Source organism: Olea europaea, chromosome 2 (assembly GCF_002742605.1).
Source record: "Olea europaea var. sylvestris chromosome 2, O_europaea_v1, whole genome shotgun sequence".
NCBI classification, from domain to species: Eukaryota; Viridiplantae; Streptophyta; class Magnoliopsida; order Lamiales; family Oleaceae; genus Olea; species Olea europaea.
The window spans coordinates 28,726,030-28,748,929 of NC_036238.1; the positions used below are offsets into that span (position 1 = coordinate 28,726,030).

A 22,900-nucleotide genomic window follows, 5' to 3' on the forward strand; every position below is an offset into this window, starting at 1 on the left:
CTCTTATGCTAGTAGACATTCACGTGAGGTTAGTTGTTTGGATTCTTTAAATGCCTTCAAAATGACATAAGAGAATGTGTGTGTGTGTGTGTGTGTGTGTGTGTGGGGAATTTAGAGGTGCACATATTTTTTTATTTGTTTGTCAAAATTTTAATATTTTTTAATAGACAACAAGAAAGTAGAAATTCATTTTAATTAGGAAGTATAAACTATGATTATTAGTTGTTTGCTAACTTAATTTCATGTACTAGGATGATAGACTGAAGAGTTACAAAATATGCATTATTTATATATTTAATGGTCTTCAAATAATTATAAAATATTAAAAAGGGAAGATGTGTTATCACTCCTAGACACACCTAATCTCGTAAAGCTTCATCTTGACGCTTTATCATGTCTCGCACCCTTTTGAACCTTGTTAAAAATTTGTGCACGTAAAATTTTGCATGGGAAAGGAAATGGCGATTTTTAGTTTTTTCTTTTTGTTTCTTTTTTTTTTCATCGAACAAGCTTCATAATTATATAGTATTGGATATTTATTACTGTGCGTTCATTTTTATATAAGCATAAAAATTGATGGTAATTAAGTTACTTATTAGATATAAATATATAAAGAAAGGAAAAATATTTTTATCTCAATACATTTAAAGGGACAAATTTTATTTCTCCATTTGTATTAATCTCATTCAAAAGAAAAAGAAAACTTTTGTTAAAGATTTTTCACTTCTATATATCTATTTTGAATGTAACTTTTCTTTTTAATTTAAAATAAATTCCATGGATTAATATAACGAGCATGATTAGCACCTAATTTTTTGTTTCTAAGTATATTTAGATAAAACACATTTTTGTTTTTAGTTTTGAAGGTAAAAAAGTTTATGTTACAAACATAATGAGTAATTTTTTATTTGAAAATTTATTCATATACATTTAGTTTACTTATAAGTAAACTTTTAAACTTAGTCAAATGTACATTTTTTTATTCAATTTTTTTTTTTATGTCCGTCTATACCACAAAACTGGTTGATGTATCTATAATGATTCAAAATAGAGGTCCTACCATAAATAAAAACATTATATTTCAATTTATTCAATATTTTCACATTATAAGTAACTTCATAGAACTTTTATTTATATATATATATTCTTTAACAATTTTGATTTTTTTTTAAAATTAACAATTACCTTACTTTTAAAATATTATGCATATCATTCATTCCTTACATAAGCGTGCAACATACTAATAAATTAAACTTACAAAAACAGTGCAAAACGTCAAAGCCTACAAATCCTCTCTTTTAGCTCGAATTAAAGCTATTTGTGTCAAATTTTCAGTGTCCCAGTCCTAAAGACCCACATGTGTCCATCAACTGGGCAAAGCCTACAATATGACCAACACTGGAAGTTGGACCCAAACCTGGTTGTCCATGTTTTGGGCTATCCATTCTCAACCATATTGGGCTCGAGCCAGTGCATGGCGATCTGTTGGTCTAGTTCACAAGAAGGGGTCTTTAGATAAATAATCAAAAAAAATATAAAAAAAATTCTCTGTTTTATACAGAAAAACAAATAAAAACTAAAAATGGGTTAATTATGTATGGTTTTTTCACCATTAATATATTTTGCTGGAAAAAGTGCAGTAGCGGTCCCAAACCTTTGAGTTTCTAGCAAATTTTATCTTAACTTTTAGTTTGTATTAGTGAAAATTCCATAACTTTGAAAAATTAGTAGTTGGAGTCCGATTGCATGAAAACCATTTATTTGATTGTTAGTTGATCGATAAAAGTGAATTTTGATTAAATTGAAAGGATAAAATGGTAATTTTAAATTAACCGCATTAAATAAAGAAACAAAAACACCAAAAAAATTATAAAAGAAAAAAATAAGAAAATAAATAAAAAGGGCCATCTCCTTCATAAACCCCCACCCCCCTTCACTGAAAATCCGCAACCAAGACCATCACCTAACACTGATAACACGTACAATGCTTTTCGATTTGAACACGGACAACGTGTTAAACCCCCATTTCAAAATGGATCGAATACATAGAACACACCCAAACTCAACTGGTTTGATTTTCTTGGATTTTCTCAAAAACTTCATTGAAACTGCGGTCTGTCTTCAACAGCTCTATCAACCTCTTTGAACCATTTTCACTCAAATCAAGAGACAAAAACCTTCAGTTTTATCAAATTCTTGAAAATATTTGCAGAAATTTTGCCTTCAAAAGTTGTTCCAGGGTCACGGCTCTGACCACCAGTCCACCTTCTCCAACAAATTAATCCTAGAAGTATACCCCCTTAAAAATTCGTCGTGCAAGTTGTGAATTTTTGATAAGGAAAAAAAATTGGGAATTAGGAAATAGGATTTCGAATTTGGGATTAAACACACGAAATTGGGGGTGTTGAAGGAATGGATTCATGAAATTTCGGCACGATGGCGATTGTCGATTTGATGTAGTGGCGGCGGCTACGATGCCGATGAATTGTAAGTGATGGCCGGTGGCTCGGCCGGAGTGGGATGTGGTTTTTCCTGGTCTAATTTTGATTGTGGGGGTGGGGATTAGGGTTGGTGGGGTTGGGAAAGTTTCGGTTTCAGTTCTTTACATTTTCCTTCTTTTTTTTTTTCTTTTTTTTTTTTATAAATATAATTTAATATTTTAATTATTTGTAGTAGAAAAATCTAAAATTACCATTTTATCCCTTTCAATTTAGTTAAAATTGGTCAAAATTCATTTTTATTGAAATAGGTGGTTTTAATCCAATCAAACTCCAACTGTTACTTTTTCAAAGGTTTGTAACTTTCGCTAGCACAAAGTAAAGATTAGGGTAAAGTCTGCTAAAAATTCAAAGATTTGGGACTGGTTCTGCAGTTTTCCCAATTTTGTTTCATATATGTGTGTAAGGGAGAATTAAATTCACGAGGGTTGAGGATAGCAAATCTTCAGGGAGATGGGAAATTTAAACTTGAAAAAATTTATTCACCATCTACATTAAAAAAAATAAAAAATTGAAACTTAGCCATTATATATTAGAGGGAAAAAAGTATTTATAGATTATAGTTTTTAATTACAGACACTACACATTACAACAATGCTGGGTGATTCATTTGTAACATGCAGTAAGACATAACAAGATTTAATATCAAAAAACAAAATCGTAAATTAACATTTCATCCAAATAGGTTGAATTATTAATTTTAAAATTGAGTAATATTGTATAAAAATGTGATGAGGTATCGACCAATATAACACATTGGATAATAGTGTGTGACATATAGTGTGAAGAATTGATGAATGGCAAACAACAAAGCTTGAAATAATTGTGCATCAACTAGTAATGTCTAGAGAGTGGTTTAAACATACATAAAATTAAATTAACTTGATGATGCATCGAACTAGATAATATATTAACCATAATAATAAAATATCTAGAGAGATTAAGTTAATTATTAATAAATAAGGATTTTTAAAATAGTGTGCCATAAATTAAAGAAGGATTATATTATATATCCCTGAAAATTAGGGGAAAAAATAGTCAAGATCTATGAAATTAACTGAGACTACTAGCAAATTTATTATTAAAAAGTATGATTATGAAATATATTAGTAAATTTCAAACATTGGAAAAAAAAATAGTAATAATGAAAATTAAAAAGAAAAAAGGTTCCTATAGCCTATAGTTCCTAATTACGACTTACAAAAATGGTAATATTACCAATGGAGCTAATCAATTTTTAGATACCTATTGATATTTGATTGAATAATGTTATTTGCAATCGTTCACTATCACAATCGTCATAAGTAACAAATATGTGACAATTAATGATTTGATGTCAAAGACAATAAAAAATTACCATATATTGTATCAAATCAGTAACGCCACATGCATGTCACGTAAAATGAATACGGCAGTGGACGACTACAAATAGCATTGCCCTACTTGGTTTGATCCCGTTCTCTTTGGAAATTCATCAAATTTAACCGTGCTCATTTCTAGATTTTCAACTCGCCTAAAGTGGTAGGGTTTGGGTCAAAATATAGTCGGTTCAATCGGATCTATGCTCAAAGAAAGCAAAAAATAGGAAGTATAATAATTTAGCACTTCCCCCAATACTTGTACCTATAGCCGTAAGTCAGTTCATGCATATGGCCCCTATTGCCCCGTACTTTGACAAGATCCAATGGATTTAACGTCAAAATGAAGTTTTTTGTCGTCGATAATTCTAAGAAAAAATTAATCTCACCCCGAATCATGGGTCAATATTTTTTTTTTTAGGGTTCATGTGATATGTCAATGATCATTTTTCTCATTTAAATTCCTTCATTATGATTACTGTTTAGGACACGTTAAAGATTTTATTTGAGCCGCCTGTCCGTGCTCTCTCTCTCTCGAGTTGGGACCCCTTTGCTCAATCTGGTGCCACTCCAGTGGTCGGTAGTGACTGAGTTGTGGTTTTTGATTTTTGGGATGGCGTGTGGGAGATGGGTGTGTCGAAGAAGATGAATGATTTGGGGGTGGCATGGGGTGGGTTTTTTTTTTTTTTTTTTTTTTATTTTTTTTAATATTAATATGTGATTGATGAAATTTTCCCTATTTAAGTTGGTTAAAAGTATTCGATTATTTTATTTTTCAGGTCAACTACGTTGGAACTCATGGTTTTCGTCATTTTGGGCTCCAAGTACTAATTTTTCAAAGGTTTGAGATTTCTGGTGGCACAAACTGAAGATTAAGGTAAAGTCTGCAAAAAAATTCAAAAGTTTAGGACCACTGTTGCAATTTTCTCTTTAAATTATTAATAGATAAAAAAAATGATGGATAATTGAATCGTACGCGTGAATCTTTTCAAAATATGTATATAAACCATGGATGGCAATATGGGGTCGGAATCCCTGACTTCATTGAAAAATGAGTGTTAAGTTGTAGAGTTTGTCTATAGTCATTTTGCAGGGCTAGTCACAGATTGACCTTCGATGTGAATACAATAATGCAAAAGTTCCAATTTTTTAATAAAATAATAAATATAATTAAAAGAAACAAAACACAAATAAAATCCATGCTAAGCAAAAAGTATTTCTTGACTTGAGTTATTGATCAAGATCAATCAAATTCTTAAAATGGAGCTCTTTGTGATCACACTAAAATAGAAGCCATTTCTCAAGAAAGCCATAAAGCAAGAATTAAAATCATAAAAAATGTATTTGTCTTCGAGAATCAAACCCGTATCCTATCATTCACATCGTAATTGCGTAGAATCATTATGTGAAAATATTCTTATTATATTATTATTATATTGATTTCGAAAGAATTAGTTTGATATTCGATTTCTTGATATAAATTTTATATATTTACCGATTTACTTGTTGAGTTAAACAGTAATTTTATAAGATAGTCATTCTTGAAAGATAATCAAATTACAGATTGAGAAAATGAATAATTGAGATTTATTATGAATTATCTCTTACAATGCAATGAAAGTAGGTCCAAAGACTCCAAGCTACATAACATGACTCCCAATAACTGCATTTACACTGTTCCAAGAACATTTCGTGTAACGAAAGATCACTGCAGATTTAAGAATAACTCGCATTTTTTTGCTATATTTTAACTTGAATTCGTAATTGACTCAAACAATTAAAGAAAATTTTTTTGGAGACTTGCAAAGAGTATAAAATTGTATATAAACTTCGTGTCACATCGATGGATCAAACCACTTTTTTTTTTTTTTTTTTTTTTTAACAAATACAAAAGAGTAATTCTACTCAAACAGCAAACAACCAGTCAATAGAGAGACACCACATTGGCCCCTGTTTTGATAGGTACTTGACCAAGTAGCACGGCTCAATAAAAAAAGGTTTGGCCCGTGAACATGACAACGTCACGTCGACGAGTGGACAATATAACTCTTGTTCAATATAAGCAAGGAGATCAATTCTTCTAAAATCAGAGCTAGGGATTTGATTACGCGTTCAAATTAGTTAAAATAATATTTTGAAGATCACAGTATTCTCTCAAGCATGTGGCAAATAGCATGGAATGTGGGGCATTATTTACAGCTCACTTTGACTAACTAATGCAATTATCACTCATTTTCACATGCACACAACTTTAGTTACCCCCAATTTCAATCTTCCCCGTGCCATTTTTCTTGCAACACATTTTTCCACAAACCTTTTTTTTTTTTTTTTACTATAGTAATTTTATTTTGCGAAGATATTACTAATTTGAATATATATGGTTCTTCTTACAAATGTGTATTTCTTATCACGGTAAAAGATTTAAATATTATTGATTTCGGTAGTAAAAAGATACATTTGCCACTCCTAGTGAAGTGTATAACCAAAAAATTAGAATTATCAGAAGAATTTAATATTTTGTCTTAAAAGAGAGAGAGAGAGAGAGAGAGAGAGAAACAAAGGGTTATTTTAGTAAATTGCATCCCATGGTCCATCTAGCACAAATGGTGTTAAAAACAAGTTGAGATTTACTGTTTAAAATTGATTGTTCAACTTACTATTCATCAAATGATTCATTGACACATCATTTTATATATTTTTAAGCACTAGTAACAGTGGGATAAAAGCTAGACGTGTTAATTTAAAGTGATATATCAATGAATTGTCGAGTAGATGGCAAGTTGGACAACAATCTCAACTCGTTGAATACTGGTCTAAATATTAATTAAGTCATAATTTCTTTATTTTATTAAATCTGTTATTTATGTCACTAATGTTATCACCTAGATAGATTGAGTGGTAAACACCAACATCCAGTATTTAACTTTGTTGCCACTATTATCTCTCTCTCAAATTGAAAAGAGCGCAGCTTCAAAGCCCAAAATCATGGCCGCAGTCATCAAGAAAAGCAACGTCATCACTCAAATCGTAAGGCTGAGACAAGTCGTTCGGCGCTGGAAAAACAACAGCCTTAAGCGGTGGACTCCACACTACTACTCTTCCTCAGATTCTGACGAATCGGCCGGTTCAACCCGGACCCCTTCCGGCTCATTGGCCGTCTACGTGGGCCCAGAACGCCGCCGTTTCGTTATCCCCACCCGGCTCCTGAACTTGCCCGTTTTCGTTGACATCCTCCGTGAGGCGGCGGAGGAATTCGGGTTCCCGACAACCGGTGGGTTGGTCCTGCCATGTGATGCCGGTTTTTTCAGAAAAATCTTGAAATTTCTTGAAAATGATGAAGAAAACTTTGGTGGGCTAGGTTTGGACGAGTTTTTCAAGCTTTATTCTGAAGTGGGTATCGAATCTTTTGACCATTTTTCTTGTAAAAATTCTTCTTACCACGTCTTCACTCCATTGCTGCAGAAGACTAGGGTAGGCTAAGGGAATTTGAACTTTTAGGGTTTTCGTATGTGATGTTGGACTTACAATGTTGGTCCATTGCCTCTTGTAACCATCCTTGGGACCAGAGACCAGAGTTCAACATTTGGGTTCTGGTTATTCAATGAGATGTTCGATTTTTCACCTTTTTTTTGGGTTTTAAAATTTTTTTTCCTTAAAGACTTTAATTTACGTGAATTAAGCTAAAGTAATCAAATTGGTTGACATACTGGCTGACGGCCCTTACATTTTGAGTGTGGGTCCCGTGTGAATTAAAAAATGTCGACCTCTCCATGTCTGTGTTTGATCATTTCTTGTGTCAACTCTATGTTAGTATAGCAAAACCTTATTTACGTTGTGACGATGAAGATAATATTATGAGATAAACGATAATTCTGGTCGAGATTGTGATGAAATTTTAAATTTCGAAACGTTTTTAATGTTCATTGTTATGTTGTTTACATGTTTTGACGTTTTAATATTATTTTTTTTTCTGCCCCTAATTAGACGTTCTTTGATTAGTCTAATCATGTTCATTTCTTTTACTTCTAAGGTACATTGAAGAAATATCAGAAATTTTTAATTCTAAGCTACGTTGGAGAAATATCAGAAATCGTGGCCTGGAATTAGAATTAATGTCAAAGTTGAAAAGGTTTTGAATAATTTGCATAAATGGTCCTTAGGTAGTAAATGAATAAGATTTAACGTTTCTAGTCTAATTCGTCTTACCAAATAAATAACGAATATTCGATTTTGATTATAACATATTGCCCACCAAATTTCGTATTCATAACTGAAAAGTGACTACATATGCTTTTTGAGTAACGAGCCATCTTGTTCACTCCATTCTTTTGATTTTGAACTCAAGTTGCATTTACACAATATTTTTCAGTAAAATAGCACTTTTTCAATTCATATAAAGCGATTTCTTAATCCTATTTAGATTAAAATAGTAAGGAAGGAATCATGTGTCTTAGTTGAATGAGATAACATGCATATACACACACTTTTATTAGAATATTCAATGCAATTAGACATTCTTCAAAACAAAATAGACATGTTTATTTTTATTTTATATATTTGTTTTCAAGTATTTTATATTAAGATTGAATCATTCTTTTTGAATTAGTCTATACTAGACCAATCCAACTACTTGAGTCGTTTTTTGTTTAATTTATCTTTTGTCATTTATACTTATTATTATACTATGTAAATACTTATCGAAAATCGATTAACTCAAAGTTCATACATTTATTTAATTAATGTATTATTCATTAATTAGGAAACGATATTTTCCTAACAAAATGATGTGAAATTAAAGAAACGATGACTCAAATAATTGAGACATGTTGTACAAATTTAAAGAACTCAATTTCATATCGATAATACCATATGACAAAAACAAGTCAACATAAAGTTAGTTAAAATAAAATTATAATTTTCGATTAGTGTAGCGTCAAATTAAATAATACAAAAAATGAAACTTGTTCTCTTATTTATTGAAAACAAGAATAAATTTATTTATTTTATTTTATTTCATGTTCACCCCTAAACTGCATAATTTTCGTACCTTCGTTTTCTTCTAGATAACAGAATGGGCCAGTCAATAATTCTCGTCGTTTTTGCTTTATCTTATTGATGAAAGCGATGCGATGACGGCCTAACAAATCAGTTTTAATTCATGTGCTCATAGCACTAAATTAATTTCCATATTCATAAAAAATAGGTAAATTTCGTTTTTTAATTCTCAAAACTTGATTTCTTGTTTTCTATTATTATTATTATTATTATTATTATTATTATTATTATTATTATTATTATTATTATTATTAAAACTGTGATTCCCACGACCTATAAGATTCAAGGCTAAAAATGTATATCCCATTTTCTTGTTTTAAAAACCTTATGATTTGTAGTTGATTAAAAAATATTTTGATGTATAAGAAAATGTTTAGGAAGTATTTATATGTGGTACTCCTTCCGTCCTATTTATATAAGATGGTTTTTTTTTATTTTCTTATCCCAATTATATAGTATTATTTCTTTATTGAGAATGTTTTATTTTGTTCATTACTAATATGCCCTTATTTAATTTGTTTAGTTATAATCAATTTTCTTCACTTACAATCTTGAAGTTGTACAAATATAAATAAGGGTAGATTTAGGGATGACAAACGGGCCAAGCGAGTTTTGACAAGCCCGAGCTCAATCACGAGCAGAGCAGGGGGCTCAATCCCACAAATCAAGCTCGTCAAAAAAATGCAAATTTATATAAATAAATAAAAAAGTAAAAAATGTACAAATTTACCGAAAAAAAAATTAAAAAATCATGAGCTCGCGAACGACTTGTGGGCTCGGCTCGGCTCGACCCGCAAGCTCGGGCTCGTGAGATCACAAGCTCGTGGGGGGAGCCCGAGCAACGAGCCGAACTCGAGCTCGGCTCATCTTTCACGAGCCACGAGCCCGTTCCCGAGCCAAACTCGTGAGTTATAGGGTCGAGCCTAGCCATTGCCATTCCTAAGTAGACTAGAAAAGCTTTTGGCAAAAATTACTATTTTAATAACACTAAATAAGATTTTCTTAATCTATATGAAAAACAAAACCATCTTATATAAATTGGTTGAAGGGAGTACTCAACAATGAATAAGTGAGTAATATTTATAAATTCCCCCCATGTGTGGATAACAAGCGATCATTTGATCGATTATGAAAAATTTATAAACATTATGCAAACATGATGATTTTAATTTTTCTTCCTCGATGTTATCTCATCATGTCCAATTCATCTTACAAACATGTCATTAGCATATACAATTATAAAAGGACAATGCCAAAAGATTGGTGAATGAACTTGTACTATAAAGATAAATTTTTAGAATATATTTAATAACGTATGTGCTATATTTGCATCGTAACTTACAGATTTATTTATCAACAAAAGACATGGTGAAATTTGATTAAATTAAAATCTCAATAACCAAACAAAAAAAATAAAAATAAATAATTACCTAATTTCTTTTTGGCATTAATCCACATTACATAATCATTATCGTTAAAGTGGTTAAAAGATTTGGGCAGTTTTAATTCAAATTATCACCATCTCATTAATCGTAAAAAAATAAAAAATAAAAAAATCTGTAAATGATGATGTACAATAATTATTTTTCACTTAATAAATATGTTGAATTAATTAGAATATTTTGAGTTATATATCGGTCTAAATTTATTTTAAAAGTAATCAAAATTAACCTAGAGAATTAAGAGATGTTGATGTCCGGAATAATCAACGAGGCATCATGCAAGTCGCACTTGAAAGCATAGTGCATTAAATTAATTAAAAGAGTAAGATTCAATCTAAAATTAATGCAATTTATTGCAATAGAACTAAACTAAGCCCCTGTTTGTCATCTTTTACTTTACATTATTTCCTACTATTTATTGTACAATACTTATTTTTAATGACACATTCTTCATAGAAACAACATCACACGCAAATTAAAAAAATTTCGTTTTTTTAGTCATACATTCTTCATCAATCATTATTTCGTAATACATTTTTTCAAATTAATGGGAATCAAACAGGGCCTACAAGAACTTAGGGTCCGTTTGATTGTAAAGATGAAATTTGGAGGGAAAGAAAACGAATTTTAAGGAATTGAATTGCCTAGAAATTATTAATTTTGTGTTTGACTGGTATAATTTTTCACGTGGAAAATGTTGAGAAAAAGTATTTTTTGGTGTCCTTTTGATTTTGTTTTACATAAAAATTATCAATTAAAGGGATATAATTTATAGGTATTGGAGATAAATTTTGTTTCTATCGTAAAAAAAGAAAAAAAATCTATCTTTTGGTATTCATTTGACTTTGTTTTACATGAAAATCGTCAATTAAAAGAAAATATTTTTTTTTACAATTAGAGATAGAATTTATTTCCATTGCAAAATAAAAATTAAAAAATTAGAAAAATTAAAAAAAAAAAACGTAACAGTGCCCTAGAAAACCAATTACCACCATTGGTGAGAATTGATTTTCAAGCAAAACCAAGAAAATTCCAACTTCCAAGAAAATCAAATTTCATGGAAAAAATATCATCAAACAGTCAAAAGGTGAAAGTTGGAATTTAAATTCCATTTTTCATGGAAAATATAATGCTATCAAATAAAGGTCTTAGTGGAAGTTAATATTTAGCCCATGTTTGAGCCAAATTTTGGGAAAAAAATATATTATTCATGTCAAATTAATGAGAAATATGTGGTTAAAAATAAAGAAAAATTTTAAATTTTCGTGTAATATCATTTTATTAAAAAATATGTGGTTGAAATAATGTCAAATCACTGTTGAAGAATATATTTTTTTGAAAATAACGTGGCTCAAACAAGTCCTTAGTTATTTTTGTTAAATTATTAAATCAAAGGGGAAGGGGTAAAGATGTCAATTACTTATCCACGTGGAGTGAGAGACAGGACAGTGTTTGGCACTTCTATCGAAATCGAGGACAGATACGGAAAGACAAATACGGAGATTTGAATGTTTTCTCAAACGAAAAACCGTACGTCGTACGTTGAAAGTTGAAACGGTCACCTACCTAACCGACTCCCCATTTTCTTATTTATCCTGCAAGATCTTTTGCAATTCTTTATATTTTTAATTCATAAATTAAATGTCTGCTTTTACTTATTTTTATTGGAAATCATTGTCTATAAAACGCTTATACGGAGACTTTGCCGGAGCTTCTGAAAATGTATTTTTAAATAGTAATTTTTTTGAAGGATATGTGGTTAAAAAGTAAGAAATTTTTTTCTTTTTTTTTTTAATTTATGCGTAAAAATATTTTATTAAAAAATGTGTGGTTAAAAATGAGTTTTGGAAAAATAAATTTAAGAAAAATGGGGATCGAACATGTGCTTTATTTGTTTATTTTTAATTTATTACTTGTCAGACTTGAATTTATATAAAATAAAAATAAATATTAATGCGTGAATCAATTTTGTTGAAAATTGGGAAAAATATTGGTTCTTTTATATTGTACTTAAATGCTTTGTTAAAAATGGAGTCAAAAACCAGTTGAATTTAGATCGAAGTATTTGACCCTTCAATTTACACTTGGTTAGTTGGTTACTTGAATCAGGTTTAAAAATATTGATCAAAAGTAGGACATTTTCACTTTTTAAGTCGAATTAAAATGCCTTCTAAAAATGTTCCCTACTCAAATTTCACTCTTAATTATCGGGCACCTCTATTCTAATTTCTGAATATAGGGTTCGTCATAGCTCCCTCTCTTCTTATTTTCGAATAACACTCAAAATCCCCTCTTCAATAATAATGAGATTTCCCAGACATTCCTAATTTAAAATTTTTCCCAAACGTGGACAAAAAGCTTCCAAATTATATCAAATAAACAACTAGAAATAAGATAATCGTCAATCCACTTCCACTATTACTCATAAGAAGAAGAATGAAAAAAAAAAAAAAATTAGAATAGACTAGTAACAAATAAATATGCAATCTTGACTCAGAGTACTATTATTCATATAATCATCTTTTTTAAATGGAAGATAAATTCACATTTTGTCAATAGTTTTTAAAATTAGAGGTAAAATGTTGATTATCAATATTATAACTAAGGTATGATGGAAGAAAAATAAAATTACGGGAAGCACTCAACCATAGAATATAGAAAGAAATGAGTTTCATGGTTTGACTTATTTATAGAGGAGAAATTGGAGAATTAGGGAATTTTGTGAATTGATTGACTATGACTCACTATTTTTGACTAAATCTAAATATGAATAAGTATTACGTGTGTCAGTTAAATCGTGACAGGGAGTACTAATTTCATGCTTTACGAATGTTAAATTTTTCTCTCATTTTCCAGTTATGGCTTAAAACAGGCACTTGTGAGTAGAACAACCAAGATTGAATGGCTTTAATGAAAAATTTAACCTTAGTCATGGCATTAAGTGAAAAATAAAATTAATAAATGATACTGATATCATGTTACTGGTTTTACTTAAATATATGTTAACTAAAAAATCCCACCCAAATCAAAACCCCATTTAAATACTTTAAACTCATTGAAACTGTGCAAATGTATAAAAGAAATCAGAACTATAAATCAAGAACGATGATTATATTATAGCATGTAAGTGATACAGGTCATACTACTGGCACAGATCTGTGATCTTAGCTTCTTGCCATCTACATAACACGTCTAACAGCTGTAGTACAATTCATGAACTAGTTAGCACTAATCATGGACACAACGTACCTTGTAAATATGGTGTCATACCTAGTATATGTTAGAGTTGTGACTCAAATAGGAGTCTTGAATCGCGTGTTGTTGGTATTAGAAATGAGTCTAACTGCATTTAACAAGAAGGAAACAAAATCACGTTGAAATTGGATCTCTTAATTGTAATATATTTTCTTACCTTTTAGAACTCTTTTAGAGTTTGAAACGTGGCCTATAAATTCAAGGCTCCTCTGTCAGTTTTGTTGAAACTTTATTGCCGTGTCTGTAATTTCTCTCCATATTGTCACTTTATAATACCTCGTTCCTCTACGATAAATTCTCTTTGTTTATTTCTTCACAATTAAATCTTGTTATTCATGGTGTAATTTTGTTTACTTCATAATATTGTTATTAAATCTCATTTGTTACAATCCGTTGGCATCAACAAGTTGTATTCGAGCTTCCGCTCCCAAAAAGTGGTTTCAGAGTCAGGTTTTTTTCTGTGGATTGGTTGAAGATTTTTTTAGAGATAACTATCATGAAGTATGACATTCTGCTGTTAGATCGCAATACGAGGTTTTCTTTGTGGTAAGTAAAGATGAGGGTCATTCTGGCGCAGTTGGATTTGGACGATGCGTTGCTAGGTTTTGAGAAGATAACAACTAATTGGACAACAGAAGAGAAACAAGTGAGAGATCGAAAGGTTTTACGGCAGATCAATATTCATTTATCCAACAATATTCTGCAAGATATCTTAAAGGAGAAAGCAGTAGCTACCTTGTAGTTGAAACTAGAGCAGTTATGTATGACTAAAAGCCTCACGAGCAAACTAGTTCTAAAGCAGAAGCTATAATCTCATTGCATGGCAGAAGGAAGGTCACTGGAGGACCATATTGCCGTGTTGAAGGAAATAGTTGCAGATCTGGAGACGTTGGAGGTTAAGTACGATGAAGAGGATCTGACCTTGATCCTATTGTATTTACTACCTGGCTCTTATGCGTCGTGTCGGGACACCATTTTGTATAATCAAGATATTTTGATTATAGGCGACGTCTATGATACTTTGCACTCAAAGGAGAAGTTGAAGCATTTGGTTGGTGCTACATTGAGGGATACGGAAGCTCTTATATCTCATGGTGGTTGACAGAAGGGTAGATCGAAAAATAACAGCAATTTGTTTTACTTCTATTGTAGATGTAAAGGACGTATTCGAAAGGATTGCGATAAGTTGCAGGCTAAAGGTAATTTAGCTGCAAATCGTGGAGCGCAACCTTTGATTTCAGACGACACTAGTTGAGGATTTTTCAGACGGCGGAGATGTGATGTTGACCGTGGTATCAGACGTGGAATCTAGGCCTAACGAGGAGTGGATTCTTAATTCGGCATGTTCGCATCATATGTGTTCCAATCAAAATTTCTTTCAGACATATGAGGTTGTTCAGCAAGGTGGAGTTGTAAGGGGAAACAACCAGTCTTGTCATATTGCTGGGATCGATCAAGTCAGATTTAGGTTGTGGGATGGGACAGTCAGAACAATTGATTAGGTTCGGCATATTCTAAAGCTGAAAAGGAATCTCATCTCACTTAATACCCCGGATGCAAAATGGTTTAAATTCTCTAGGGAGGTGAAGTCTTAAAGGTCTGAAAGGGTATTCCGATTGTACTAGAGGGATAGAGTATGTCTCAGTTGTATATCTTGCAGGGAAGTGCAGAACTAGTTAAGAGACACATGGACAAGTTTAGTATTGTGGTGGATATTTAGTTTGGTACAGTTCCTCTTGTGACGAACTCTGGGTCGGCTCAAAACATTGCTCGAGTGAACGTTGGTGATTCCACTTTCCCACTAATTTTAGCGGTTGCACTGTGTTTAGTTGTTAGGTTACTGTGGTAGCAGTGATGTCTATAATGCTTTTGGAGACGTTAAAGATGACAGTTCCAGTAAGGGGCTTTCTGTTTAAGCATTTTGTATGGTTTCTATTATAGGGTATGTTTCAATCCTGTTTGGTAAACATTAATTCCTTGGTGGAATTTTGGGAACTCAATTCAGGTGTCGCCTGTGGATGCCGTACAGAGTACGATGGTTTATATGGAGAGTTTTGATTACTGCGTTGAGGAGATTTGCCATTTCATTTTGATGCAAACAGGTTTATTTCTCAGGTGGAGAAATTTTGTTAAGCTCTACTCATTGCACTGGAATTTGAGTCAAGATAGAGATTGTTAGAATCGTGACTCAAGTAGGAGTCTTGAATAGCGTGTTGTTGGTGTTGGAAATGAGTCTAACTGCATTCAGCAACAAGGAAACAAAATCCTGTTGAAATTGTGTGTCCTAATTGTAATAAATTTTCTTGCCTTTTAAGACTCTTCTAGGGTTTGAAACTTGGCCTATAAATTCAAGGCTCCTCTATTAGTTTTGTTGAAGCATTATTGCTGTGTCTGTAATTTCTCTCCATATTATCATTTTATAATATATTTTTCCTCTGCGATAAATTCTCTTTGTTTATTTCTTTACAATTAAATCTTGTTATTTGTGGTGTAATCTTGTTTACTTTATAATATTGTTATTAAATCTCATTCTTTATAATCGGTTGGAATCAACAAGTTGTATTCGAGCTTCTGCTCCCAACAAGTGTATATTCACTTTTCATTAATACGTCTCCATTAGCTGATGTGTGTGTGTGTGTCTATATATATATAATTCTCATTGTGATACTTGTGAATTCAATCAATTCTAATGTACACAGTAGATCAATTTCTCCATTTTTTCTCTGTCACAATGGTCTGTAGGCTTTTCCTATTCTTATAGACTATTTAGTTACAATTAATGATGTGATCCGGGTTGTGCAATGAACTACCAAAGATTTATTGATTGATGATGAGGGAATGAGGCTAAGACTTGAGCTAAGTTGGGGGTAAATTGGGATTGATATAGCTGGCCGTATAGAGATATTCCAGGACCGAGTTGTGCAATTTTTGGCCCTTTTTTTTATTGGCTGGGAATTCTAATATTTTTACGTTTTTAATATTTTAGAGTGTTATATTTTCCTTTTTCAAATAGGATTCTTAGAATTTTATTCTTTTTAATATTATTCTAGATTTTTAGTATAAATATGTTATTTCTCTTCAATTGTGAAAGAAGACTTTTGATAATGAAAAACTGAGACTTTTCTCTCTTGAAGCTTTTGCTTAAAAACTTTGTTCTTCCATAGGTTAAAAAATTGAACTTATCAAGATTAATTATCTTGTAGCGTTTCATAAATTGGGTGTGGTTTATATAATTATTTATAATAAAAAGGTCATTCACAGCTCTGTTCTTGTTGGGTTGTTTGGTTCGTAATTATTGGGCTAGATCCAAAAATTTCGGGTGAAATTCATTAATCTTGCGTAATCAAAAGGTCGATAATTTAATATATTATTGGTTGCTTGGTTCCAATATTGTGGATTGAGTCCAAAAGCTCGATTATCGATTTTCTTGGGATCCTGTATTAATATCCTGTGATTTCGATAGCGACCGTGCTAATCGGGTTCGCATAATTTGGTATCAGAGCCTGGCACCAAAATTAAGGTTATATCCTTTTCTTTTTGTTTTGTTGAGACTTGTTTTGTTTTCCATGTCAATTTTGGCGTTCTTCATGTCTTTTGTGTTTGTTGAGTCTTTAATTTATAAAAATCTCAAAGAAATTTCAAAATTTGTTTTTGAATTCAATTTGCGTCTAAATCAACTTCTATTTGTTGTATCAAAGTAATAGTTGATTTTTCTATTTCAAGAGTTTAAAAAAATTTGTTCATTCGTACGGTACTGGTCCCAAAAAAAATTGCCGACTAATTCTTTGAATCAAATCCTTTTTATTGGGTCAAATTCCAGTTCAAGAACAACTTTCTTGAATTTGTATAAAAGTTCCAATCAAAGTTGTCCAGTTCAAAATTCTTTTGAGTCCTTGAGTCTCACAGATCAATTGAAAATCAATCAATATGACTGAAAGGGTGTTTCGGCAGTTTGAGAAGTTGTTGGCTAATATGAGAACATGGAAAATAGGATGGACAGGCTTGAGAGGCTATGTAGAAATCTTGCTGATGGAGTTGGATATTTACGGGAGGAGAAAATACCTTTTGTGAAGCAACTTGATAGTAAATCAAGCGAAGGAACTCGGTTGGATTATAAACGGGAATTCTCAAAGCTTCGCCTCATGATCAATTCTCAATTTGATCATGGGATGGAACGAAAGGGGAAACAGAGAGAAAATAGTAAGGTAAACTGATTGTGAGAAAAAATGAGAAAAGCCACCGAAGAGAAGGGAAATAGAAAATAAAAATGAGAGTGAAGGAGTGGCTAAAAGAGAAGTGAAGCTACCGAAGGAAAAATGCGGGTTGGAAGTAAGCTTATGTGAAAGGGAGAGTGAAGTTGAAGGGGCATTAACAAAAGCTAACAATTCCCTCCCCAGTGTTGCTATTTCTTTCTTACAGGATTTTAAAGACTTAGCCCATGAAGATGAGTCTATTGGGATACCACACAATTCGGGCATCGTGCATCCACTTTTAGATGAAGCTAACCAACAACACCTCAACTTGGAAATTCCTTATCTATTGGAAGTTGACTTTGTGATTCTCGAGGAGACGATGGAGTTTCAGAGACATTGGTCAAATTTCACATGCAGAGGGTTAAAGGAAGAAGATGATCTGAAGGGCAACGTTGACACATTGGAAATGACATTGTCGCAAGTGCTTGGGCCAAGTAAAGCAAGGAGAATATAAGGTCATTCATCGGATGGAGTTGCTATTGAAGCATTTCAAACTTGTAGGGTTAAGCAGTCGAGGCGAGCACATTTTGATCCAGGTAAAGGTGATTGGGTTTACAACCGAAAGAGGTGGGTTCGAATTCAGAAGAGGTCCAAATTGCATCTGAGAGGAGACGGACCATATCATGTTCTCGCACTAATTGGAAACAAGGGCTACAATATGGAGGATCAAGGTTCGGATTTGAGGTCGAATCCTTTCGGAGAGAGATGGGATGATGTGATCCAGGTTGAGCTACGAATTACCAAAGATTTATTGATTGATGATGAGGGAACGAGTCTAAGATTCGAGCTAAGTTGGGGGCAAATTGGGATTGATATAGCTGGCTGCATAGAGACATTTTGGGACCGAGTTGTGCAATTTTTGATAGTTTCTTATTGGGTGGGAATTCTAACCTTTTTACGTTTTTAATATTTTAGAGATTTATATTTTCCTTTTTCAAATAGGATTCTTAGAATTTTATTCTTTTTAATATTATTCTAGGTTTTTAGTATAAATATGTTATTTCTCTTCAATTGTAAAAGAAAAATTGAGACTTTTGATAATGAAAAATTGAGACTTTTCTCTTTTGAAGCTTTTGCCTCAAAACTTTGTTCTTCCGTGGGGCAAAAAAATCGAACTTATCAAAATTAATCATTTTGTGGCATTCACAAATCGGGTCTGGTTTATATAATTATTTGTAATCAAAAGGTCCTTCACACCGCTGTTTTTGTTGGGTTGTTTGGTTATTAATTATTGAGCCAGATCCAAAATTTCGGGTGAAATTCATTAATCTTGCGTAATTGAGAGGTCAATAATTTAATATATTATTGGTTGTTTGATTCCAATATCGTGGGTTGAGTCCAAAATCTCGATTGTTGGCTTTCTTGGGATCTGATGTCAATATTCTGTGGATTTGATAGCGATCATGCTAATCGGGTTTATATCAATTAAAGTTTTGAGCAAACCAAGTATGACAACTATAGACCAAGGGTCCAGCCGACTTGTAAGCCCGTTCAATAGGCTTGGTTTGTGAGCCCGCTCAACGAGCCCAAGCTTTCAGGCTGGCGAGCCAAACTGGAGTGAACTCATTTCCTAAAAGTTGAGCTCGTCTTATCACGTTGTACTGTTTGTATCAAGTTTAGGCTTGCTTTTTGCACGTGGGCCATTGGGGGTCGCCACTAGTTGGCTAGTGAAATCCGCTAGCAGATAGAGCTCAACTCATGGCCCGTCAAAATACACGCCCAAGTCATAATGAATCGAACTTTTGCCAGTAGAGCTATAGGGCTCGCAAGTGGCCCAACTCAATTGCACCTCTAGTATACCTAAAAAATTAGAAAAATCCAGAGAATTTTATCCAGTGTTTGGTTCAACCAAAAAAATTAATTAAAATTTAAGTCAAAATTAACAATAAATTTTAACCACACATTTTATTAGGTATACAGCTTTTCAACCACACATTCTATCAACTTTTATCAAAATTTACTAAAAATTTGATTTTTATCTAAATTCAAGAGGTGCTAAATATTTTGTCCAAGTAAGAAGCTAAAATACAAAAGAAAAAAATACAAATGGATAATTTTGATAAATCGTATCCTATGTCTAATTTAGCTACAATTCAACCTCCATAGTTAAATGTTTCATGAGTCACTGAACTTATATATTTGTTATGCTTTACTCAATGAACAAAAAAAACGCTTTCGAATAAACACTGAATATTAACAACTTGCATCCTATCACTTACCATGTTTCATTAGTCTTCGATCTTTCAAATGCTTTCATGTAGCCACTAAAATTTAACATATTGGACTCAATCACTCGGCATGTTTCATTAGTTACTAAACTTATACCTTATTCATGCTTTGCTTACTGAACTTTGAAATATTTTTAAGATGTCACAGAACTTTACTCATCGAGTCTAACTATTCAAATTTGAAATATAAAATATTATACACAAAGATGAAGCGATTCTTTCATCTTGAATTACCTTATGACAAATCTAAATATAATATTTTGGTATAATAGATAATATTATTGACTCTAAATCGAAAATTTCACTACTTGTTTGAATTTTTTTTATGTGATTGATTTGGGTCTACGATCTCAATCGAAATAGATAAATATATTTTTCTTTTCCCTTGAACATAACTTTTGATGATTAAAGATTGTAATTTATTGACCAATGTTAATATTCTCGTATTAAATTGAGAGTCTCATTATCTAATTGATATTTTATTTTATTTTCTTGACCTATGTCAAATGTCATTTAATTTTAACTTTACTCGAAAATATTATGAAGTTCATTGACCACTCGAAATTATTTTAAAGTTCAGTAAGTAAAACGTGCAGGGTGTATAAATTCAGTAGCTAATGAAATATGACGAGAGAATGATTGAATGTAACATATTAAAGTTTAGTAATTACTGATAAGCATTTTAAACTCAGTCACTCGTGAGTGAATGATGAATTTATATTAAAATTTACTGAACACTCGAAAATAGTTCAATGAGTAAAGGAAAGTATGATGGACCTATAATTATAAGTTGAATGACTAATGAAAATATAACTCCAACAGTCATTATTTATTTAATTTTGTTGCCGCTGTAATCCTTCTCTCCCTCAAATTGTGAAGAGCTCAGCTTCAAAACCCAAAATCATGGTCGCAGCCATCAAGAAAAGCAACTTAAATTGCAAGGCTGAGACAAGTCGTCCGTGCTGGAAAAAAACAGCCTGAAGTAAGGGCGGATACAGACCTTTAGTATTGCGAGGTCAAAATTTTAAAAATAATTTTTTTAATAAACAATATAATATCAATAAAAATAAGTTTATATGTATTTTGACACTTTGAAAACGTCGTGTAATTACATCATTATTAATATTATTAAATAAATTTTGCTACTTGTATAGTTTTGTTTATCATTTCATTGGCAAATGCTGAGCTAACATTGAGTAAATTAAATTGAATATAGAAATTGAATGAATTGAAATAAAATTCAAGTTTAGTTCGGGAAGTAAATAAAATTCAAATTTAAAGCAAATATAATTTGAAAGTAATTCAAATTGCATTTAATCTGTAACGATCCTAAAAAATTTAAGTCATATTTCATGTAAGACTTCCGAATGAAACGATATAAATTATATTAAAAAATTTATCGTGCAAAAATAATAATTAATTGATTTTTTAAGAGAAAAAACGAGTTAGACGTCTTTTTTCAGGCGTACGTTTGATACATATTTAATTATTTTCGATATCTGTTTGGACCATTCGATATGAAAACGATGTAGTTTCCGAAACAAACTTTTACATGGCATAGACGATTTGTGGATTCAGATAGCACATGATCACAAACGAATTTTTAAAGTTAGAATATTATCGAAATTATCAAAATACTAGTTTCAAACGCCATATTTTAACATGTCATAACTTTTGCTATAGTTGATCACTTTGTATGCCATTAATGAGTGAAAAATTAGGCAATGATAACTTCAAAATGGTATTAAGAATGTAATATTTTGATTTTATTTGACATTTCGACTAATGCATCAAAGTAGATTTTAAAAAAAAAAGAGGGCAAACTTTTGTGGGGTCATTTGACCCCACATGACCTCATGTGGGTCCGTCCCTCTTAGCCCACGCTAGTTTTCTGTAGCAATGGAGTGAAGTCATGGTAAGAAGAATTTTTACAAGAAAATTGGTCAAAATATTCAATCCCACTTCAGGAAAAAGCGTTAACAAATTGCCCAAACGTAGCCCACCAAATTTTTCTTCATCACTTTCAAGTAATTTCAAGGTTTCTCAGAAAAACTTGAACCGGCCGGTTCGTCGAATTGTGAGGAAGATTGGTAGTGTATGATCCACCGCTTCAGGGCCAACCCTGGCTCCTAAAAAAGATTGATCTATGCTTGTACTTTAGTTTGGTGGAGGGTTAATAATATAATTAATAACTGATGTCAAATGGTCCTTGTGCGTGTTGGGTGAAATTTGAGCAAAATTGAACCCTATTATTTTGAATTCGTGTTTGATGTCAAATGATCCTTGTGTACAGATTTTAGGCTATTCGATTGTGTAATCTATGATTGAGAACTTGATTATTGTGGGTTAGTTGTTACATTTTTGAAGCCTGCTATTAGATAATTATCAGCTGATTTTAGAATAAAATGAAAACTACCAAACAAGGGAAGAAAATCACGTTACACAAGACAAGCATAACAATACTGTTTTCATCTTATTTGAGAGGAAATGAAAAGTAACCAAACAAGACTGAACATGACCATTACATTATTAGAGGAAATAACGTGACACGACACAGTAACACAAGACATGCACGTGTCAGAATCTGACATGACAAAAAAAAGTAACATAAGACGCACGTATATACAAATCGAGAATTCATCTTATTTGAGAGGAAAATGAACAAAGCAAGATACATCGCACTCAACATATATGGAAATGCAACTGAAATGATCCGCAACAAGCACTAGGATTTTCTGGATCGTCGTTGTCAGGCGTAGAGTTCCCTCCACCACGGGTGCAAAGATGGAGATTCATGAGTAACCAAGCAAG

At 31.8% G+C, this 22,900-nt stretch overlaps 1 protein-coding gene across 1 annotated transcript; it reads left to right on the forward strand.

Moving 5' to 3' along the window:
- Positions 1–6,841: 6,841 nt before the first annotated feature.
- On the forward strand, positions 6,842–14,350 carry LOC111375034. Its single transcript, XM_022997828.1, has 2 exons — positions 6,842–7,327; positions 14,186–14,350. The coding sequence occupies exons 1-2, from the start codon at positions 6,842–6,844 to the stop codon at positions 14,348–14,350; spliced, it is 651 nt and encodes a 216-aa protein (XP_022853596.1).
- The last annotated feature ends 8,550 nt before the right edge of the window (positions 14,351–22,900 follow it).